This window comes from Carettochelys insculpta, chromosome 8 (assembly GCF_033958435.1).
Source record: "Carettochelys insculpta isolate YL-2023 chromosome 8, ASM3395843v1, whole genome shotgun sequence".
NCBI lineage: Eukaryota > Metazoa > Chordata > Testudines > Carettochelyidae > Carettochelys > Carettochelys insculpta.
In genome coordinates this window covers 31,484,742-31,507,645 of record NC_134144.1, presented here as the reverse complement: position 1 = coordinate 31,507,645, position 22,904 = coordinate 31,484,742, and the positions used below count along the sequence as shown (strand labels likewise).

Genomic DNA, 22,904 nt, shown 5'->3' with positions numbered 1-22,904 from the left:
GTCGAAGCCGCTAACCCCATGAGGGGATAGGAATAGTGCCCTACTTGGACGTTCAACGTCGAAGTAGGGACCGTGTAGACGATCCGCGTCCCGCAACATCGAAATAGCGGGGTCCGCCATGGTGGCCATCAGCTGAAGGGTTGAGAGACGCTCTCTCTCCAGTGCCTGCGGGGCTCTATGGTCACTGTGTGCAGCAGCCCTTAGCCCAGGGCTTCTGGCTGCTGCTGCTGCTGCTGCTGCTGCTGGGGATCCATGCTGCATGCACAGGGTCTGCAACCAGTTGTCAGCTCTGTGGATCTTGTGTTGTTTAGTGCAACTGTGTCTGGGAGGGGCCCTTTAAGGGAGCAGCTTGCTGTTGAGTCCGCCCTGTGACCCTGTCTGCAGCTGTGCCTGGCACCCTTATTTTGATGTGTGCTACTTTGGCGTGTGGACATTCCCTTGCAGCGCCTATTTCGATGTGGTGCTGCACAACATCGATGTTGAACGTCGACGTTGCCAGCCCTGGAGGACGTGTAGACGTTATTCATCGAAATAGCCTATTTCGATGTCGCTACATCAAAATAAGCTACTTCGATGTAGGCTTCACATGTAGACGTAGCTATGGTGTGTTACGAAAATGCGACTGAGATTGTCTGCCGGTATGTTGTCCTTGAGTGGGATGTATGCCGCAACAATGTGGATCTGCTGGAGGATACAGCATTCCCTGAGTAGTACTGCTTCCTGGCACAGTTGTTTCAAGCATACCCTGCCCTGCTGGTTTATATATAATGCACAGCTATCATATGGCCTGTTAGTATGTGTACCGTACTGTTGGAGATCTGGGCGGAGAAGTGCATGCATGCATACTGAACTGCTCTCAATGCTAGGAGATCGATGAGTTGCAGTTGCTTGCTTGGGGTCCATGTACCCTGGACTACTTGGTCCCCTAGATGAGCACCCCATCCCATGAGAGAGGCATCCGATGTGAGCGTGCATGTGGGAGGGGGGACTATGGAAAGGCACCCCTATGCACACGTTGCTGGGTTGCGTCCATCAGGTGAGGGAGCTCCTGACCTTGACTTGGGCGCTCAGTGTCTTGTTCAGCAGGTGTAGGTGGGACCTGAAGCTCTGAACTGTACCTGCATGGGTCTCATTTATAAATGTGTGTGTGGCACCACTGGTATCACTGCTGCCATGTGACCTACTAGGCATAGGCATTGTCTGGCAGGTATGGTCGGTGAAAGCTGCAGACCATGACAAGGTCTTGTATCGCCTTCAGCCTGTGCGATGTAAGTGAGGCTGTAGCAGTCTGGCGGTCTAGGAGTGCCCCTATGAATTCGAGTCTTGGGGTTGGTGTAAGGGTGCACTTCTGAAGGTTTATGCACAGGCCAAGGCTGGAGAAAAGAATCCTGGTGAATGACATTGCTTGCTCGTTCTGTGCCCAGGATTGACCCTTATCAGGCAATTGTCTAGATAGGGAGAGATGGTTACTCCCTTTGTTTTCAGGATAGGGGTGACCACTCCCAGGACCTTTGAAAAGATCCTCAGTGCTGTACATAGGCCAAAGGGAAGCATCCTGTATTGGTAATGTTGATTTGCTATCGTGAGTCTGAGGACTTCCTGTGTGCTGGGTGACTGGATATATAAAAGAATGCATCTTGTAGGTCGAGAGTGGACAGCCAGTACTCTCTTTGCAGAGCGGGGATAATAGTGGCTTGCGTTATCATCTTGAATTTTTGACAGAGAATATGCTGGTTCATGTATCTGAGGTCTAATATGGGTCTCCAGCCCCCTGATTTCTTCTCCGTGAGGAAGTACCATGAATAGAGTCTCCCCTGTTCTTGGTGGGTACCTCTTCTACGGCCCCCAACCAAAGTAATCATTGTGCCTTGTGCACAAGCTGCAACTCACAAGAGGGGTCCCCAAAAAGGGTCAGGGAAAGGGAATGGGATTGGAGGTAAAACATAGAATCATAGAATGCTGGGACTGGAAGGGACCTTGAGAGGTCATCAAGTCCAGCCCCCTGCCCTCATGACAGGACCAAGTACTGCCTAGACCATTCCTGACAGACATCTACTAACCTGTTCTCAAACCTATCTCCTGAGATGGAGATTCCACAACCTCCCTAGGCAATTTATTCCAGTGTTTGACCACCCTGACAGTTAGGAACTTTTTCCTAACGACCAGCCTGAACCTCCCTTGCTGCAGTTTAAGCCTATTGCTTCTTGTTCTATCCTCAGAGGTCAAGAAGAACAAGTTTTCTCCCTCCTCCTTATGACACCCCGTTCAATACCTGAAAACCACTATCATGTCCCCCTTAATCTTCTTTTTTCTAAACTAAACAAGCCCAATTCTTTCAGCCTTTCTTCCCAGGTCATGTTCTCTAGACCTTTGATCATTCTTGTTGCTCTTTTCTGGACCCCACCAATTTCTCCACATCTTTCTTGAAATGTGGCACCCAGAACTGGACACAATACTCCAACTGAGGCCTAACCAGCACAGAGTAGAGTGGAAGAATGACTTCTCGTGTCTTTGTTCACAACACACCTGTTAATGCATCCCAGAATAATGTTTGCTTTTTTTGCAACAGCATCACACTGTTGACTCATATTTAACTTGTGGTCCACTATAACCCCTAGATCCCTTTCTGCCATACTCCTTCCTAGACAGTCACTTCCCATTCTGTATATGTGAAACTGATTGTTACTTCCTAAATGGAGCACTTTACATTTGTCTTTGTTAAATTTCATCCTGTTTACTTCAGACCATCTCTCCAATTGGTCCAGATCATTTTGAATTTTGACCCTATCCTCCAAAGCAGTTGCAACCCCTCCTAGCCTGGTATCATCTGCAGATTTAATAAGCATACTGTCAATGCCAATATCTAAATAGTTCATGAAGATATTGAACAGAACCGGTCCCAATACAGACCCCTGTGGAACCCCACTTGTTATACCTTTCCAGCAGGATTGAGAACCATTAACAACTACTCTCTGAGTATGGTTATCCAGCTAGTTTTGCACCCACCTTATAGTAGTCCCATCTAAGTTGTATTTGCCTAGTTTATTGATAAGAATATCATGTGAGACTGTACCAAATGCCTTACTAAAATCTAGGTATACCACATCCACTGCTTCTCCCTTATCCACAAGGTTCATTATCCTGTCAAGAAAGCTATCAGATTGGTTTGACATGATTTGTTCTTTGAAAATCCACGATGGCTGTTCCCTATCAGCTTACCATCTTCCAAGTGTTTGCAGATGATTTCATTAATGACTTGTTCCATTATCTTTCCTGGCACAGAAGTTAAACTGACCAGTCTGTAGCTTCCTGCGTTGTTCTTATTCCCCTTTTTATAGATGGGCACTATATTTGCCTTTTTCTAGTCTTCTTGAATCTCTCCTGTTTCCCATGATTTTCAAAAGATGATAGCTAAAGGCTCAGATACCGCCTCCATCAGCTCCTTGAGTATTCTCGGATGCATTTCATCAGGCCCTGGTGACTTGCAGACATCTAACTTTCCTAAGTGATTTTTAACTTGTTCTTTTTTTATTTTATCTTCTAAACCTACCCCTTTCCCACTAGCATTCACTAAGTTAGGCATTCCTTCTTCAGACTTCTCGGTGAAGACTGAAACAAAGAAGTCATTAAGCATCTCTGCCATTTCCAAGTTTCCCATTACTGTTTCTGCCTCCTCACTGAGCAATGGGCCTACCCTATCCTTGGTCTTCCTCTTGCTTTTAATGTATTTATAAAAATTCTTCTTGTTTCCTTTTATGGCCGTAGCTAATTTGAGCTCATTTTGTCTCTCTAATCTTGCCCCTGCATTCCTGTGTTGTTTGCCTATATTCATCCTTCGTAATTTGTCCTAGTTTCCATTTTTTATATGATTCCTCTTTTATTTTGAGATCACACAAGATCTCCTGGTTAAGCCAAGGTGGTCTTTTGCCATATTTTCTATCTTTCCTATCCAGAAGAATAGCTTGCTTTTGGGTCCTTAATTTCCCTTTGAAAAACTGCCAACTCTCCTCCATTGTTTTTCCTCTCAGTCTTGCTTCCCATGGGACCCTACCTATCAGCTCTCTGAGTTTACCAAAATCTGCCTTCCTGAAATCCATTGTCTCTATTTTGCTGTTCTCCCTTCTACCCTTCCTTAAGATTGTGAACTCTATGATTTCATGATCACTTTCACCCAAGCTGCCTTCCACTTTCAGACTCTCAGTCAGTTCCTCCCTATTTGTTATAATCAAATCCACAACAGCTTCTCCCCAGTAGGTTTTTCAACCTTCTGAAATAAAAAGTTGTCTATAACGCAGTCCAGGAACTTATTGGATAGTCTGTGTGTCACTGTGTTAGTTTCCCAACATATATCTGAATAGCAGAAGTCCCCCATTACCACCAAATCCTGGGCCCTGGATGATTTTGTTAGTTGTTTAAAAAAGGCCTCATCCACCTCTTCCATCTGGGTAGGTGGCCTGTAGTAGACTCCTAGCAGGACATCACCCTTGGTTTTTTTACCCCTTTTCGCTTAATCCAGAGGCTCTCAACACATCTGTTTCCTATGTCCATCTCCACCTCAGTCCAAGTGTGTACATTTTTAATATACAAGGCAACACCTCCTCCTTTTTCCCATCTATCCTTCCTGAGCAAGCTATACCCTTCCATTCCAACATTCCAATAATGTGTATTATCCTACCAAGTTTCTGTCATGCCAACAATGTCATAGTTGTATTTATTTATTAGCACTTCCAGTTCTTCCTGCTTATTACACATACTTCTTGCATTTGTATACAGGCAGCTAAGATATAAATTTGACCTTGCTTCCCAGTTTTGCCCTGACCCTCCTTTTTCTCTGCCATTATAGCACATTTCCAACCCATCTCTCAGGTCTCTATCTTCTCTACTTACCTGTGGGCTTTGCTCCCCTGTCCCCGTTGAACCTAGTTTAAAGTTCTCCTCACTAGGTTAGCCAGTCTGTGTCCAAATAGGGTCTTCCCTCTCCTCGAAAGGTGAATGCCATCTCTGCCAAGCAGTCCTTCCTGGAATAGCATCCTGTGGTCGAGGAAGCCAAAGCCCTCCTGGCGACACCATTTACACAGCCAGGCATTCACCTCCAGGATACACCTGTCTCTGCCTGGTCCCCTACCTTTGACAGGAAGGACTGAAGAGCATACCACCTGCGCCCCAAACTCCTTCACCCATAAGGTGGGATCACATAGCTTGTTTGCACCATCTCCAGGACCCATTGGTCATTCGTGATAGTTCACCATGCAGGGTAGAATGCTGCATGCCTTGAGCTGAAGATGGTGGGTGACTCCATCTGGTACCCACAATTTAAGGGGGCCATCCAACTCTTGAACAACACTTCAAAATGACTGGCACAAAGGGGCCTGGTGAGTGAGGGACTGGGTTGAAGATTGCCTCCCACTAGGCTGCTTCTGGCGCCACCTATTATTGAATTGCCTGCTATTAAAGGCAGGTGCCTTGTATCTGTAGTTGGATTGTCTGTTTGAGGGCGCTCTGAGGTGATCGAATGGAAGCCCAAAGTACGCACGGTTACCCTTGATTCTCTGATGTAGCATGAAGTCTCATTATTACTCTCAGCAAAGAGGTGAGACATCTCAAAGGGCAGGTTGCCCACTGTGGCCTGGACCTCTTTGGTGAACCTGGACAGTTGTAGCCTGGACACTCGCCTCATGACTTCTGAAGAGGCTAGGGACCTGGCCACAGTATCTGCTGCATATAATGCAGATTGCAGGGCTGTTTTTGTGATTAGACAGCCTTCACTCATGAGTACCTTGGCTAGCAAGGCCGTATAATTGGCAATTCCAAATTGTAGGCTGGCTGAGGGATACGCTTTCTTCCCCATTGCATCCAGCCTTTTCCAGTCTTTGTCCCCAAGGTTGACTCTGCAGTTGTGTTGTTTTCCCCTCTGATTTACTGCATCCACTATCAATGACTTGCAGTGTAGGTGAGAGAAAAGGAATTCTGCACCCGAGGGGCAATGTAGTCTTTGCGCTCTAGCCTCTTTGAGGTGGGCATGACCTAGGCCAGGGTATTCCAGAGGAGTTTGGTTGGCTCTAGCAGAGCCTCATTAACTGGAATTGCCAGTCTGTTACGAGTAGATGTCTGGCTTTTATTTTATTTATTTATTTATTTATATATTTTGCTTTTGATAAGGATGCTTTGGACCTCTCCTTCTCTCGCCTCTTAGGTGAGGACACCGGGGCTACCCAATTAACTGCATGGAGGGCAGCAGCGCAGTGTTTTGAGGCCGTCCCTTGCGCTCTCGGAGACACAGAGCCTGACAAGGCATACGACCTCTTCATGCTTCTGGGGGATCCCCCGCCTCTTTGTAGGGCTTGCCCATGGCAGAGCCCTGTCGACGCTGTCCAACCCCCTGTAGGCTGCACCTGAAGGGGGAGTCCGCTTGGCAGGAGCCAAACCCTACTCCATGAGCAAGACGCGGAGCTGCTGCTCTCTGGCTCTGCGGGATCACGTTGAAAGGCTCCTGTAGTGAGGACAGGTTTTGGTTTAGTGCTGGTGTCCCAAGCCCCAGACACAGCGAGAGTGGCCATCTGACGGAAAAATTGAGACAGCACAGACAGAGCACTTTTTAAAGCCCGGGAAACTGGGCACGAGTAAGTGGCTGGCTGCACTTTAAAGTGGAGCCGGCAAACAGCAGGGGCGTTTAAAGGAGAAGCCTCGTCAGCAGCTCTCCTGGTTGTCAGTTTCTTTCTTTCTTCTTCTTTTTTTTTTGAACTTCCAAAGTCTGTTTGATGTTTACTGACTCTGTTTAAAGACTCTTCTTATCTTAACTCACTGTTTGGGTGTCTGTTTTTCAGGTCTGAGGACTGAGGGAGTGAAAGTAAAATGTCACCAGAGCCTGCAGAGAAGAGAGAAGAACTGAGGCCGCCTGCACACGTGCAGTAGCTGTCACAGGCATCTGGAGCCTGGGCTCTGTGCGCGCAGGGAGCCAGCTGAGGGGCACTGCTAAGAAGATCTTCGGCCTATGAGCACAGCGGTGCTGACACACCTAAGGTGGAGCACCTACAGGGACCTTCGAAGAAGAACACATTGGTTTTTTAACACATTAATTCTGCCCTGAGTTAATTGCAGGCATTAACCATGGTAACTGGCACCCCTAATTTATACCATTCTCACGAACTTATTTGATTTTCAACTTACTTTTCACCCATGTCTTAATAAAACAATAAATTGAGGAATTTTAAAGACCACGTTTTCAGTACAGCAAATAAAACCCTTTTAAAATACTTATATTTTTCCAAGCAGAGGTATTTTTTAATCCATTCACTTTCTTCAACTTCAGTGAAAATCTCATACCTAAAACATCTATATACTGCCTTGAAAATGTAGGCAGAAGGGAACCTCAATGTAATATCACCTGTAAAATGCAAGGCTGCAAAGCCTTTAATTTATAAGACTGTACTAAGCAGATATATTTAAATTATATTTAATGGACAAGAACAAAAACTGGTTACCCCATAGTGAAAAAAGACTTCTAATTTCATAACTGTAATTGAATTAAATCTACATTTTGCTCTAAAACATAAATAGGCCTCTGATTTATTATAATAACCTATATCATCCTGTATTAAGAAAGTGTCTTAAAACAGCAGGGACATTTTAAAAGTAATCCTCAGTTACAGTGCTATCATTCTGAATGTCAGACACACAGCAACCCTACCACTGCATTTTACAAGCATCTTTAAGGAGGAACAGAGAAAGTCTATATGATCAGTGTTAAAGCTTTGATTTTTTGGGAAAGATTTCAATGAGCAGTTTGTGGCAGAGTTTTTACATAATTATGCTTAAAAGCTACAGAAGGTAATAGGGGATGGTAGTGTAGGGAATGTGGCAGAAGGAATGTAGTGCTGCTGAAGGCTGGGAGGAATGAGTCTCCCAGAGGTCATCTGCATAAGAATGCAAAAGGTGTGCATGTGTGATACCTTTTCAGGCAAAGCCTAATGGGTAGCAAGTAAGTCATAAGATTTGGTCTATTGTAAACATGTAGTTGTAAAATCACAATTTAAGCTGACACTTAATGCGGGAGTTGTAAGATCTCACCAATGCTCTGGGTTGTTGTGGGGGACAGGGCAGTCGCCTTAGCTGTGTAAAACATTAATTACACAGGGCTCCCTGGTTTAACGCATTGTGAGAGGAAGGGGAGGGGTACTGGTTGAGCCAGCTTGCTGAGTGCCTTGGCCCTGCCTATGCCTTGGTCATATAGCTATAAGCCTGGCTTGACTAATTCTCCCCCACCTGTTGAAAAATAGAGCTGGATACTAGGGTGTTTGTGAAACCCAACACTAGAGATACCAAGAGCTGAAATCACAGAGTGGCAGCTGAGACCACACAGAGCTGAAATCACTGGTTTCTGCCTTAGGGCAGTCCCAAGCAGTGGGGTTAGGACTAGCGGACAACAGCAGGACCAGTGGGTGGCTGGTAGGAGCAGTGGCGACTGCTGGGCGGCTGGTAGGAGCGGCGGTGGATGATGGTGATTGGCAGGCGGCTAGTAGGAGGAGCGGCGGCGGAGCGGGGGTCGACGACGGCAACCGGCGGGCGGCCAGTAGGAGCGACGGTGGACGACAGCGACTGGCGGCCGGCCGGTAGGAGTGGCGGTGGACGATGGCAACTGGCAGATGGCTGGTGACAGCAAGGGGAGGCTACAGACAAGCGGACAGCTAGTATTGCCCTGGTGATGTATCTGTGGGCTTTGAGTTTGGGACTGCACCGCAGAAGGTACACCCTGTAACTGTGTGTGTGTGGAAAAGGGCCAAGAGCCCCAGCAAAAGACTGGGTTCTACTGCATATGGGAATGGTATCTGGGTAAAAGGGGTTTTGTCTCTTCTGTGCTGAGATATACTGCATCTGTCGCTGTAACCTTGGGGTAGGTTACGGTCATTAAACAAGCCATTTCTATCTCAGACTCTGTGCTTGCGAGGGGGGGGAGAACCGCCTTACAGGCACCCAGCACGGGGGTGAAATTGTCCCAGGCCACTGGGTGGGGGCTCAAGCCGGTTGGTTGTATCCTTGATAGGAAAACCCCACAAGAGTTGAACCCGGCCCTTCTGGCAGGCATCTGGCGTTAACAGAAGGGTTACAGTAGTCTTTAACGGTGTTTGGGGTTTTTTGTTTTTTTTTTTGTGGGAGTGGGGTTTAACTATCATATGCAATTTAATAAAGAATCGTATTCTGCAAAATTCCACAGACCATTTCTAAAAACACTACAAAGGGCATAATTCTTTTGAAATGCTATAGACTTTAAATTAATTTCTCTAGAACCTCAAAAGTTCTATTCCTCATCTTTCTAAGGCTATGTCTACACTGTGACCTAGGAGTGCTCTTTCCAGCTTGCACACACATGCTCATACTAGCTCTCCTTGAGCCAGTACAAGTGTAAATAGCAATGAAGCCACAGTTGCACAAGCAGTGGGAATGCAGATTAGCTGGGATGATTACAAACCCACCTAGAAACAGTGTGGCTAAATTGGCCATTGCCACCACCATACACCTTCACATGAGCTCTCATCAACGTAGCATGAGTATGTGTACACAGATTGAGAATCATACTCCAAGCCGGTAGTTTAGATGTAACCCTAAGGACTGTTCTGTAAGCGTGTCTTTTAATGAGAAAGTAATGGATAAGCAAAAAAAATAGAGACAGACACTTGCAAAGTTCTGTGGAAGTATTCTGGTCCCCTCACTGCTTAAGGGCAGTTGTGCTAGGAGATGCTGTAACATGCAGTGTTAGTCTCCAAGGAGCAGAACCAGAGAGAGCTTTCATTATTTGTTAGCCTTGCCCTTTTAGTAGATAAAATGTGGTTTTCTTGTCTGACCAGATCTCACCTCTAGCAGGCCCTCGTTTTATTCCAATAGTGGATATAACTGTGAAAGAAAGATTTCTACAGATTTGGCCCCAATGCTAAAAGTACTAATGGCATTTATGACAGATCAGAACTTCTCTAATTACATGCAACAAATTTAAAAACAACAAAAAACACCCACAATTGGCTGACATATCAAGTTCTACAAATTTTCAGTAACTACATTCTTCTGATTCAACTGTGAACTTGAAAGCTGTGTCTACATGTGCACGCTACTTCGAAGTAGTGGCACTAACTTCGATGTTAGGCGGCGAGACGTCGAAGTCGCTAACCTCATGAGGGGATCGGAATAGCGCCCTACTTCGACGTTCAACGTCGAAGTAGGGACCGTGTAGATGATCCGCATCCCGCAATGTCGAAATTGCCGGGTCCTCCATGGCGGCCATCAGCTGGGGGGTTGAGAGATGCTCTCTCTCCAGCCCCTGCGGAGCTCTATGGTCACCGTGGGCAGCAGCCCTTAGCCCAGGGCTTCTGGCTGCTGCTGCTGCAGCTGGGGATCCATGCTGCAGGCACAGGGTCTGCAACCAGTTGTCGGCTCTGTGGATCTTGTGTTGTTTAGTGCAACTGTGTCTGGGAGGGGCCCTTTAAGGGAGCGGCTTGCTGTTGAGTCCGCCCTGTGACCCTGTCTGCAGCTGTGCCTGGCACCCTTATTTCGATGTGTGCTACTTTGGCGTGTAGACGTACCCTCGCAGCGCCTATTTCGATGTGGTGCTGCGCAACGTCAAAGTTGAACATCGACGTTGCCAGCCCTGGAGGACGTGTAGACGTTATTCATCGAAATAGCCTATTTCGATGTTGGCTTCACGTGTAGACGTAGCCAAAGTAAAGCAAAGAAATCCTAACATTACCTTCCCTCTTCCCCATCCCACCTGTAATAAACTCCCTTTGCTGGTACCCAAAGGATTTTCACTCTCTCCTTCCAAGCACCTGCTCAAAACTAATTTTTCACCCTCATTTCCGATAGCATTCCCTCTAACATTTTCCATCCATGTGTGGAGGGATTTTTTTAGGTGCCAAGAGGCATATGTGAATAGACACCAGTAGCAGAAACAAAACCACCTAGCTATGGGTGCTCTGCTAATCAGCTGGGCCACATCTAAATCTTTCCTGAGTTGCCATACAAGCACACAGCTTACAGGGAACACTGGTGACCACAACTTTGGTGCTATTTATTTCTCTCCTCACTGGATGGGAATATATAGTATTTGTTCACAAAATAACATGACTCTCATTACCTTTATTATTTTTAAAATGATTCTCATTACTTTTATAATTTTTTAAACTGTCATTTCTCCCTTCTCTACCCCTTCCTTTTCCTGGGATTGTCTGATTTAGACTGTAAGAAATGGGTCTGTCCCACGAAAGCTCAACACCTAACAAATCATTTCATTAGTCTTTAAAGTGCTACATGACTGCTCGTTTGTTTTCAAAGTTCACTGTGATAAATTCTGTAGCAGACTGATGTGTGTATGACGAAAAACAGTTTTCACAGTGTGTTTGAATTATTTGATCATATACTTACATCAAGAGCCACAGATTGTTTTGCCCAAGATTTCTTCACTTGATCATACATTATTGTGTTGTTGATTCCCAAGCCACAAAAAATAACAAAAGCCTAAAAAGAAAGAATTCATTTAAAATACCAATGAAAAGATTAATGCTGTTTTAGATAGTTGACACAGGCGCTAGGTCTACACTATAGAGATCTTTTCGAAAGAAGTCCTTCCGGAAGATCTCTTCTGAAAGAACCTCTTTCAAAAGAGAGTGTCCACACACAAAAAAGAGGATCAAAAGAGTGGTCTGTTCTTTCAAAAGAGAATGTCCACACAGCCTCTGCTCTTTTGAAAGAATGGGCCATGGATCGAAAAATCAGGCCCTGGGAGGACTGTTCTTTCAAAAAAAAGGGCCTGCAGGGCATCTACACGTTTTCTTCTGAAAGAAGCTTTCAAAAGGGGGCGCTCTTCCTCAAACAGGAAAGGAAAAGATTTCGAAAGGATCGCCACATTCTTTTGATTTACTTTTGAAAGAACGCTTTTTGTGTGTAGATGCTCCATGGGATCTTTCAAAGAGCCCCCTTCTTTCAAAAGAACTTGCTAGTGTAAATGCAGACAGGATAAGGATTAGAATAAAAACAGATATATTATAAAAAGTATTGTGTTTAGATTTAGAGAATGCTAGCTGGTGAAAATGGCTCAGTAAGGCTGTTCTGTAAGGTAAAATTATGAGAAGAACCTCTTTAGGTAACTGCATTTCCAAAATAGCCAACATTCTGTGAAGAGCACTGAACACCTGACCTGTTTCTCAAGCTAAATAAGAACTCTTTTGACATAATGTGGGCCATATCTCTCTTTTATTTGAAGTCTTGCCAACCACATCAAGATGTGGCCTCAAGTGAACAAGTGATTGACAAACATGTAATAATGATGATGGTATCCAAAACCATATATGCCATATTTGTCTTTCCTACCAATAGCATACAGGGACTGGAAGATTGACAAAGTACTTTTGGGTGCTATTTCCATAATATATTATTCCACATAAAAACATAAGAAGCTAATTTAGTATGTATAAGGAACTGTGTTATCAAAAAGACCTGCATAGATGTAACACATGGGCTATGGCTACCCTACGTTCCCCTTTCTGAGGAGGAATTCAAATGAGGGAGACTGAAAATGGAAATGAAGTGCTGATTTATAAATCTCATGCTTCACTTGTATAATCTTATGCAATCACGTTTCCTGAAGAGACTTTTCCGAAAGCAAAAACAGCTGGGTAGACAGGGTTCCTTCAGAGAAAAAGAAAAAACCCATTTTCCAAAGAACCCTTCTTCCTAATGTTAATTCCAATTTTTGGAGAACTTCAGATCAGTATTCCAACACTGCAGCTCAGAATCTATCTCTAGTTTGATCCTATTCTGCTGCAGGTCATGTTAAGATTAGGATTTTTTTTCCTGTTTTGTTGATTAACGGTGAGAAAGATGATACAGGGCATAGAGTTATGGCATCTCTCAAGTAGGTGCCACTTATAATAAACTAGAATCAAAATGCATTGATGAAGAAACTGATGATAAGGAATTTAGACAGTGCAAGCCTTTTCCTTGCTAGTTAGACTTAAACAGCACTCAGCAGCCAGAAATACAGAATTTATGCTAGCAGAATACAGAACTGTTGCAAAGTTAAGTACACCTTACCTCAAATAATCGCTGATCAGCATCATCAAATGGTTTCCCATCAAGCCTGTTCAATACTTGAGCCACCCCTTTGGAAAATTAAAAGATAAGGTGTGTATTAATTAATAACGCAAAAATTCTGTTTAGTAATAAATACAGTATTTTCCAACTCTAAAGCAAAACTCCAGATTGTTTATTATGAAAAACAGAAAGCAAACAGCAATGTCTGAAAGTCCCAGGCTATGTCTATACTAGAAGCATCTGTCGACAGAAGTTACTGTCGACAGGGAAATCTCAACAGAACCTCTGTCAACAGCTTGCATCTACACACAACTTGCTCTGTTGGCAGAGAGCTGCCACTGCACTGCCCTCTGGTGCCAGAAAGCAGAATGGCAGCTCTGCAAAGGGCTGCCCAGCAACCAGAAGTTCTCTCTGTTGACAGAAGTGTCTACACTGCACTTTTGTCAACGGCACTCAACAACAGATTGTAATGCCTCAAATTTTTGAGGGATAATACTGTCGAGGCAAATGCAGAGTTCTGTCAAGACTCTGTTGGCAGAACGCTTTAAGTGTGTAGACGCTCCCTGAGTTGTGTGGACAAAGGCCCCTTCTGTCGACAAAGCTCTCTAGTGTAGACTCAGCCCTAGAGTTTAGTTTTGATTACATGATTTGGTTTACAATTTTTAACATTTGTGACTGGCCCAACCATTTATTGAGTCAATAAATACTCAGTTCTGTTAAGCAACTTGAAAAATGTATTCAAAGCTGGTGGCTCTTGGTGAGTCAATATTGAATTCCTCTGTGAAGAGCTATTGCTTATAACCCTCACAAAACAGTGTAAAATTTATCAGCAAGTTTCTCTTTTGCTTCTTTCTATTCAACAAACATGATAAATGCACGATTTAAAATGTATAATTACCATGCTTGTATGAGTTGGTTAAGCACACAGGCCCTGATCCTGGGATGTGATGTGCACTCATTGCATCTGCAATGTACTTAGTACTCTTAATTCTTGTGGATTAACTGCCATAGCATATGGCACCATGGGCTAGATCCTCAGCTGCCGTCAACTTTGTTATCACTGCCTTGACTTCAATCAAACTATGACAGTTCATGAGGATCTTGTCTCATAATTTTAGAGAGCTCTTCTTTTTGGGTGCAAAAATGAGATACTTGTTTGTTTAATACTTATAGAGGACATGGAGCACCTTTCGGGGTCAGACCAACTGTTGCCCAAACTACACGCACAAAAGAGAGACCTCTGAATGATGTCTCAAAATGGCAAAGATGGTGCTATTTTCCTCCATCTTCCACAACAAATCCTGAAACAGCCAAAAGGGAACACCCTTGAGCTCCTTAGGTGCACTAAGCAATTCCTTAATCTGCTTAAGCCTAGCGTCAGCAGTGCAACATGCTACAAAAGTATTCATGAAAATTGTTCAAGTGATGTAACATTGAAGCAACTGGAAAGCTGGAAAACAACCCATACAGTATACATGTTAAACACATTCCTTCTTGGACACTTGGCATGCATCTTAGGTATTGTAACTGCTTAACAATATTCAGCTAGAAAACAGAAGAAAAAGGAACACAATTAAAAAAGACAGAAGTAAATTCATGTTAGCGCAATAATGCTAAATTTTGTTATGTGAAATATCTTACCAATTATTTGGTGGTTGCTATTCCATATAGGAACACAAAGAACAGACCTTATGTGAAAGCCAGAAAACTGATCAGCCTAGGATGAAAGAAATGAGAATTTTAGCCATCATTATAATATTCAGATAGCTAATTATGGTCCTCTGATGTGCTCTTAATGGTAACATCAAGGAGGACTTCAACAAGCTCATAGTTACAAATCTATTTAATTTCCCATAGGTCAAATTCTCCAGGCCTCATTCAGGCAAAATTCCTATTGCTGACAAATCTGTAGTAAGATTACTTGCATGAGTAAAACAAGGAGAACTGCCCCAAACTATTGGCTGAATCGTGGCCTGTACTGGAAATTGTCTTAATATATATGAAAACACAGCACATATGTTTCATTCTTTATTTGAACTAAGGACTAAACATTGATTGCGATAATGCCCAGTCATTTGGATAATAACCAAATAGAACAGTTTCAAGAAAAGTCTGTACCAAGAGAGGACCACTCATACGTCAAATATATAGATGGCTTAAGAAAAGGAATGTTATTAACCTGCCAAAAGAGGGGTTTGGTGCCCTCTCCAAAGGATTAATCTGATATTGCATTTGAAAAGTGGCAAATAAAAAGTGGGGAGATGTAAAGTTTAAGAAAGATTTGCAAAGCAAAGGTAATGAGTGAACTGAGACTTAAGTGAGAGAAAAATACACTCAGGGAACTCAGAGACGTGATCAAAAAATCGGGGTGAAATTTACACCCCAATGCCTCCCTACTATCTCCCTACTAGTGATCAAAAAATCAGGGGGTGAAATTTGTACCTCCCTGCTACCTCCCTACTAGTTTTGACGTGATATACCCTGATATGAAGAAACAATAAGGAATCCTGAAGCACCTTAAAGGTTAATTAAAGGTATTAGGGCATAAGCTTCTGTGTCCTGGAGCCCACATCATCAATGCAGACTCCTCGTTGTTTTTGCTAAAACAGAGTAACATGACTTCCCCTCTGAAACTTGCCACATGAAGCTTTGCAATATACTTTTAATGCCATAGATTCTCCATTTTCTATGCTGTTTTGTGGAGTCAGTGCTGTAAGACATCCCAAGGGAGGCAAGTGATTCTTCAAACTCTGAAGAGAGGCTGAAGGGGGCAAACATAGTGGCCTGAGATCAGCTGCAGCTCCAAACCGAAGGTGAGATCAGGAGGTGCTGCTGGTGCTATTGTAAAACCCACAACAGGGGAAATGGTGACAGACTACACATAAAAGAGGAATTTGAGAAGCTAAGGTTACAATTCTATAAGAAAGCAATGAACTGAGGACAGATGCCTCCTCAGATGCTAGTGTTCCAAAGGCTGCAATATGAGCAGCTGTACACTGATTCTATAATGACCTCCAACTGAGGACTTGGAGAAACAGCCATCTGTACAAGTGTGAAGCAATTCAGTTTACTATTAGAGTCATATCTTGCTATCAATACATATGGGGAACTTCTTATTGAAATCAATAGGGAGTCCCACATAAAATCCATGATAAGATATAGCCCTTTTAGTCTTATCGCTCTTCTGTGAAGAAATGGGTAACTGCATTTTAGCAAACGAAAGAATATGTAGAAAATACTGAATTCAGACTACCAGCTGCATTTCCAAACCCTCTCAAACACTCAAACTTTAATTCTAACTCACAAAAAATAAATATAAAATACGTGGCTCAATGCCCTCCCTTTTCCCCAAAGCCAGGCACTCCCACCCCCTCAACCCTCCCACAGAGCTAGGCACCCCCTCCCCCAACTCAATGCCCTCCCTCTCTCCCAGAGCCAGGTACCCGCTCCTCCCCGCTCTAACTCCATGCTGGCGACTCACCAGAGCAACTTCACCTACATTGCTACCTCAGAGCTGCCTCCACTACCACGCAGGGAATGGAGGACAGAACTTAAGGGGCACAGCTCCGAGGAGGAGCTGCTTTTAATGACTCAAAGAACCACATGTGGCTCAAGAGCTGCAGGTTGGCCACCCCGATCTAAAACATGCATTTAGATAGTAACTACATATAAGTTACACCTGAAGAAGTGGGTCTCCAATTTTTTTAGTCTCTAAGGAGCTATAGGACTGCTTGATATTTTCCCCATGTTACTTTTATAAGATGCAGCTTCAGAAAGCCCATTTCAATATAATGCAGCTTTTTTTGGGGCAGGGGGAGTTAGATGTTATGTATTGTGTGGGTTTTTTCAGATTTTGCTGCAAATCTGAACATAAACTTAATGAAAATACCTTAGTACTAAATTTTCAGTGACGGCAATTTAACAATAAATGTCGGAATTTCATTCAAAAAGGAGGAAAGGGTTTTTTTGTAAGAGTAGTAAAAAATACAGAAAAGAAGATGCATTACAAATATAAAGACGTGTTTTATTTTATTTTAATAATAAGGAATTAGGGTCTACTTGTTTTGAACACAATTTTCTCCGATATGTTAGTTAGTGTCTCTCACTGGCACAGACTTTAAGTAAGTTTGAAACAAGTATGAGATAGCTGCCTTATTATTTAGAACAAAGCATGTTAAAAGTAGGACTGCAGACACATCCAGCAAATGGCGTGTTTTATTCCAGCATATCTCCTATCTAAATACTTAATTGCACTTTCTGAATTTCTAAATAAATTAATGCTAGTATATTTTCCCCATATTCTTCTCTTCTGACAGACTGTGATGGTTTGAGCACTATTTCCTGTACAAAAATGGGGAGTACCACTGGAATAAATCTCAGAGGGGTAACCATGTTAGTCTGTATCTGCCAAAAAAAAAAAAAAGAGCAGTCCTGTGGCACCTTATAGACTAACAGATTTTTTGCAGCATAAGCTTTCGTGGGCAAAGACCCGCTTCATCAGATGCAAGAAACAAATGGAAACTGTCAAAATGGAAGATGTTTTAAAATGTTTTCTTTGAATAATGTAATTTAATAGGCTCACTGGTTAGAACTGAGCATGGACTTTCTATAAACTCATTGCCCAGCTTCTTGGTAAGTCCACTAAAGTAATGGTGTTGCAAGAGATATGATTCAGAACGGAATTTGCCTCTTACTCACTGTGACCCAGTTGTTTAAATTTCTAGCTGAGACTGGAACTGTAACTTGAAATTGTCTTAAGACACTGACAGAAACCTACATGAGTTTATATCAGAAAAGGAGTTTCTATCCTGCAACTCAACCAATAACAACAAATCTCTGAACCAAAGCACTCACTATGGGGAGACTTAACTGAGCTCTGATTTGTGAAAACTGAGGCCTGATTTTCAGAGATGCTCAGCACTTGCAGCTCCCATTGACTTCTGTTAGAACTTTGGGTATTCACCATTTTGGAAAAAAAACACACCATGAAGTGAATGGCTCATTGGTCCCAAGAAATGGACAGGGGCTTACTCCCCTCCCTGAGTACTGATGGGGTGTGGTGCTCAGAAAAGATCTGCTCACGGTTAAGGACAAGATAATCCCTGCCCACTCCTCTGTCAAGTGAAAGCGCACAAAAAGCAGCCAGTCTGAGAAAGACAGAGCAGAGGTGGGAAGCACTGTCTCTTTGTGAGTGTTTTGCAGGGCCTGACCTGACCAGCTGCAATTCCCACTACCAGTTTCATGAGGAATCCCATTCAAGCATCACCTTGCCTTCATTTATGTCAGTTCCCTCACCTGGGAATGAGGTTTGAGAGCACCAGCAGATGAAGACTGATTCTCCAAACAGCTCCTATAGAAGCACTGCTCTGCCGAGGAGGCCAGTGGTAGTGGGAAACAGTGCAGCAGTGCAGGAACAATGTTTGGATGGCCCTCATTTCTGTGGGCTCTAGGAGAGTCTGTGGGCCAAAGCCCCATCAATTCCTCAGTGGGACAAAACTTCCCATCTGCCCAGAAAAGAGGTCTTCATCAGTATGAAGCTCTGTCAGTCAACACTCATTCCAGTAAGCAGGAATAATCCATGCCAGGGACAATTTGGTTCTTAGGTCCTGCCAAACCTAGTAAAGTTAGCCAGTGCTGACAATAACTATTAAAAGTGATGTTTGCTGCCTGTTCCCCAACCCCAGCAGGCAAAACTGTCCTCTGAAATGTGAAAAAAACTCCCACTTGCATGCAAGTATCAAAGAGGAAAAAATTAGCCCACAGTGTATATCTTACTGGTGAAAACATACTGGAATAACATTAGTAACAGAGAGTAAGCCATGCTAGTCTATACACTATCAAAACAAAAAGCAGTCAAGTAGCACTTTAAAGACTAGCAAAATAGTTTATTAGGTGAGCTTTCGTGGGACAGACCCCCTTCTTCAGACCTTAGCCAGACCAGAACAGACTCAATATTTAAGACACAGAGAACCAAAAACAGTAAGCAAGGAGGACAAATCAGAAAAAGATAATCAAGGTGAGCAAATCAGAGAGTGGAGGGGTGGGGGGGAAGGTCAAGAATTAGACTGAGCCAAGTATGCAGACGAGCCCCTATAGTGACTCAGAAAGTTCCCATCAGGATTTAAACCGTGTTAATGTGCCGAATTTGAATATAAAAGTCAGCTCGTCCACTTCTCTTTCCAAAACGGTGCGATAATTCCTCTTCAGTAACACACATACCTTTAGGTCATTGACAGAATGCCCCATTCCTTTAAATGTTGACTAACTGGTTTGTGGATCTGGAGTGTTTTGACAGTATTGGACAGACTTCTAACTCCCTTAGACAAAGGGTCAACCGGCAGAAAACAGACATCAAAACACTCCAGATCCACAAACCAGTTAGTCAACATTTAAAGGAATGGGGCATTCTGTCAATGACCTAAAGGTATGTGTGTTACTGAAGAGGAATTATCGCACCGTTTTGGAAAGAGAAGTGGACGAGCTGACTTTTATATTCAAATTCGGCACATTAACACATGGTTTAAATCCTGATGGGAACTTTCTGAGTCACTATAGGGGCTCGTCTGCATACTTGGCTCAGTCTAATTCTTGACCTTCCCCCCCACCCCTCCACTCTCTGATTTGCTCACCTTGATTATCTTTTTCTGATTTGTCCTCCTTGCTTACTGTTTTTGGTTCTCTGTGTCTTAAATATTGAGTCTGTTCTGGTCTGGCTAAGGTCTGAAGAAGGGGGTCTGTCCCACGAAAGCTCACCTAATAAACTATTTTGCTAGTCTTTAAAGTGCTACTTGACTGCTTTTTGTTTTGGAATAACATTAGTTTGCTAAGTTGGACCACAAAAATCATTTGTCTTTTGACACCATATTGCTGCAGCTGCTGTTTACATCAGTGTGTGCAGTCCCACTATCTCTGATAGCGACCAGCTACAGTTCTGCTAAAGCTGAATATAAAAAACTATCATCGGTAGAAGTTTCAAGAAAAATTAGCTTTCATAGATTTCAAAGCACTCTACAGAGGAAGGCATCATTTTAACCAGTTTGCAGTTTGGAAAAATGAGTCAAAAATGTAAAGTAATTTGTCTACAGGGATAAGTACAAACAGTGCTATACCCTTGATACAAAACTACCTATTGCTATCTTTTTGTCATGAGTGACCGTACTGCTGCTGGGTAGGCCTAACAGAGGACATACTGGAAAGAAAAATGTAATTCAGAACAAATGTACACGTCTTATATTCAGATGGACTTGTTGACTTTTATACGGAACTGAAAAAATATGACAGCGTATTTAAATTAAAAAAAAAAATCTTACTTCAGCATCAAAGCGAGGATCCTGATATGCATCACTGATGTTCACTGGAAGACCCGTGGACGCTACTAGCTCAGCAATGCTATTATTTATTAGCCAGTCAGAATAAGATGATGATGATGATGATGATGATTTCTCCATACTGTCTTTGAAACTATCATAAAGCCACAGTCAGGGAAGACAAAAATACAGTCAGTGTTGCTTGAAATCCCACCAGGTATAATCACTTTTATCATCAGAATTATCTGTAGCCATAACGAACTGCTAAATGAAATTAGCCAGGAAATAACAGTAATGTATGTATCAGAACAGCTATCTCAGACATCTCTGGACCAGTTAGTTGCGGTGCACCACTGTTGGTTGCACACCCTGAGAAATCTTAAAGGAGTTTTCAGCAAAGGCTGAACAAGGACCCTCTAAAAATCAGGCCCCTTTCAAGGTATCCAAAAATCACCAGTCACCCTTGAATGTTTTTATCTTCCTATTTCTTAAGGCCTGGGTCACTTTACTCCATAAAGGAAACTATTAATGTGATTCTAAATATTAACAGAAATGTGGATCAACTGCAATACCCGGGGTTGGGTGCTTGAGCAGGGGACAGGTTGGAGCCCCACGTGTACTAAGCCAGCTGCACAGGTGGGGAGTGATATGGGGCCACACAAGCGTTGCGGGGGGTTGGGTCCGGGGGTCCGGTTAGTTCTAGAAGTCTGGGGAGGTTGTTGAGGCCTAGGTGTGCAGGGAAATTAGGGCACGGGGGTTGGGGCCAGGTCCACAGGGGTTGGAGGGGAGCCCCAGGCATGCAGCTGGAGCCCCCTGCTGGAGGAAGTGAGCTGGGGCACACAGGGGGGTGGTCAGCTGGAGGTTGGTCGTAAGTACGAAGGGTCGTAAGTTGATGTGTTCATAAGTTGGGGATCACCTGTAGCTCCATTTCCTTTTACCCCTTCCTTCCTCCATACCATCCTTCATGCACAGATGGGAGTTACGAGACCTGGATTCTATTCCTGGCTCTGCACCTGACTTGATGTAGCCTTGTGCAAGTCACTTAACCCTGCTGATTTTCAGGTTCCCCATCCATAAAAGGAAGCTGATATCATGCTATCCACCTTTTGTAAAGTTCTTTGAGACCCAAGGATGAATGTTTTTCATGATGTACTAAGCACTATCATTATAATTACCTAACCTATAATGCATCCAATCACCATGGCAGCTACGAGTGGGATTTTTTTCTTATGATCTGGAGCTGAAGAAGTACAGCAGTAAGAAAAGTTAATTTTAGTTTATTGTATTTTTAAAAGGTCACTGTCTAAGTTGATGGGGCATAAAATTAGTTCTATCAACTTTGTATTGTTTTGAGTGCACGTCTATTAACCATACTGCCATCTGCTTGCTAAGTTATTGTTAGCAGGATAGAAAGAGATTTAACCGTGTGGCATTCATATTACATTCCTAATACTAATTTCAAATCAGGACAAAGTATTTCCATGAAATTTAGATTCAACTTTACAATTCAACCTGAATGGAAGAGAGAAATCTTTCAATGATACACCTGAACTACCATGCAATAGGTTGGTTTCTTGGTTTCATATCTTCTCTGGCTCCTCAGCAGTGCACGCTGACACAAAGGCTGTATGTAGATGGGCAGCCTTATTCAAGCTATACTGCCTTAGAAATAAATGGGAGTTTTGTCTGGGTAAAAAGTGCAGGATCATGATGATTTTAATCAAATCATTCCACAATTTTATAAGAAAATATACTAAGGTTTTAATAAAGCAAACAGCTGTAAGGCACCATGACATAACCATCAATCCATGACCACAGAAGACATGAGCTCTGACCTGTTCTCAGCATCAGCACTACATTTTGGAGACAGCAACTCAAAGGATTTTGTAAATTTCACCACCTGTCATAACAAAAGAAAATTCTATATCAACATTGCATTTTTCATGACAAAAACATACATGAATAGCAGCAATGTAATGTTTTTATATTTCAGTTATATGTTTAGCCAGTTGCATATTCCTCGGGTAGACAATTCATGTTCAAAATTTACACTGTGGAACAGCACATAAGCACACCATAAAAATACACTGAATTGATTTCTGCATACTCCCTCCCAAAATAATATTTTTCCTACTATGTTTTGCTACAGTATAGCGAGAAAGAGACTCCCAACTAGTTCAAGGGACCGTATCTTCATTCTTTCATAGTCAATAACTGAAACAGATAAATAACCTGAGAAAAGCTACGTCTACACGTGTATGCTCCATTGAAATAGCTTATTTCGATGTAGCGACATCGAAATAAGCTATTTCGATGAATAGCGTCTACACGTCCTCCAGGGCTGGTGCCATCGACGTTCAACGTTGACGTTGGGCAGCACCACATCGAAGTAGGCGCTGCGGGGGAGCATCTACACGCCAAAGCGGCCTACATCGAAATAAGGGTGCCAGGAACAGCTGCAGACAGGGTCACAGCACTGTTGGGGCTGTCCACATGGAGGTAAAAGGACCCACGGGGGCG

The 22,904-nt window shown here is 43.2% G+C and overlaps 1 protein-coding gene across 4 annotated transcripts in view; it reads right to left on the bottom strand.

Annotated features, from left to right (window-relative positions):
- The window catches only part of PDE11A (phosphodiesterase 11A), a 245,113-nt gene that overhangs the window by 113,951 nt on the left and 108,258 nt on the right, over positions 1–22,904 (bottom strand). For all 4 annotated transcript variants that reach the window (XM_075000771.1, XM_075000768.1, XM_075000770.1 and 1 more), the window contains 5 exons: positions 22,220–22,284; positions 20,388–20,538; positions 14,719–14,794; positions 13,078–13,145; positions 11,410–11,502 (listed from right to left, as the gene is read on the bottom strand). In XM_075000771.1, the coding sequence (XP_074856872.1) occupies positions 11,410–11,502; positions 13,078–13,145; positions 14,719–14,794; positions 20,388–20,538; positions 22,220–22,284 (453 nt within the window). The remainder of the gene's footprint in view (positions 1–11,409; positions 11,503–13,077; positions 13,146–14,718; positions 14,795–20,387; positions 20,539–22,219; positions 22,285–22,904) is intronic.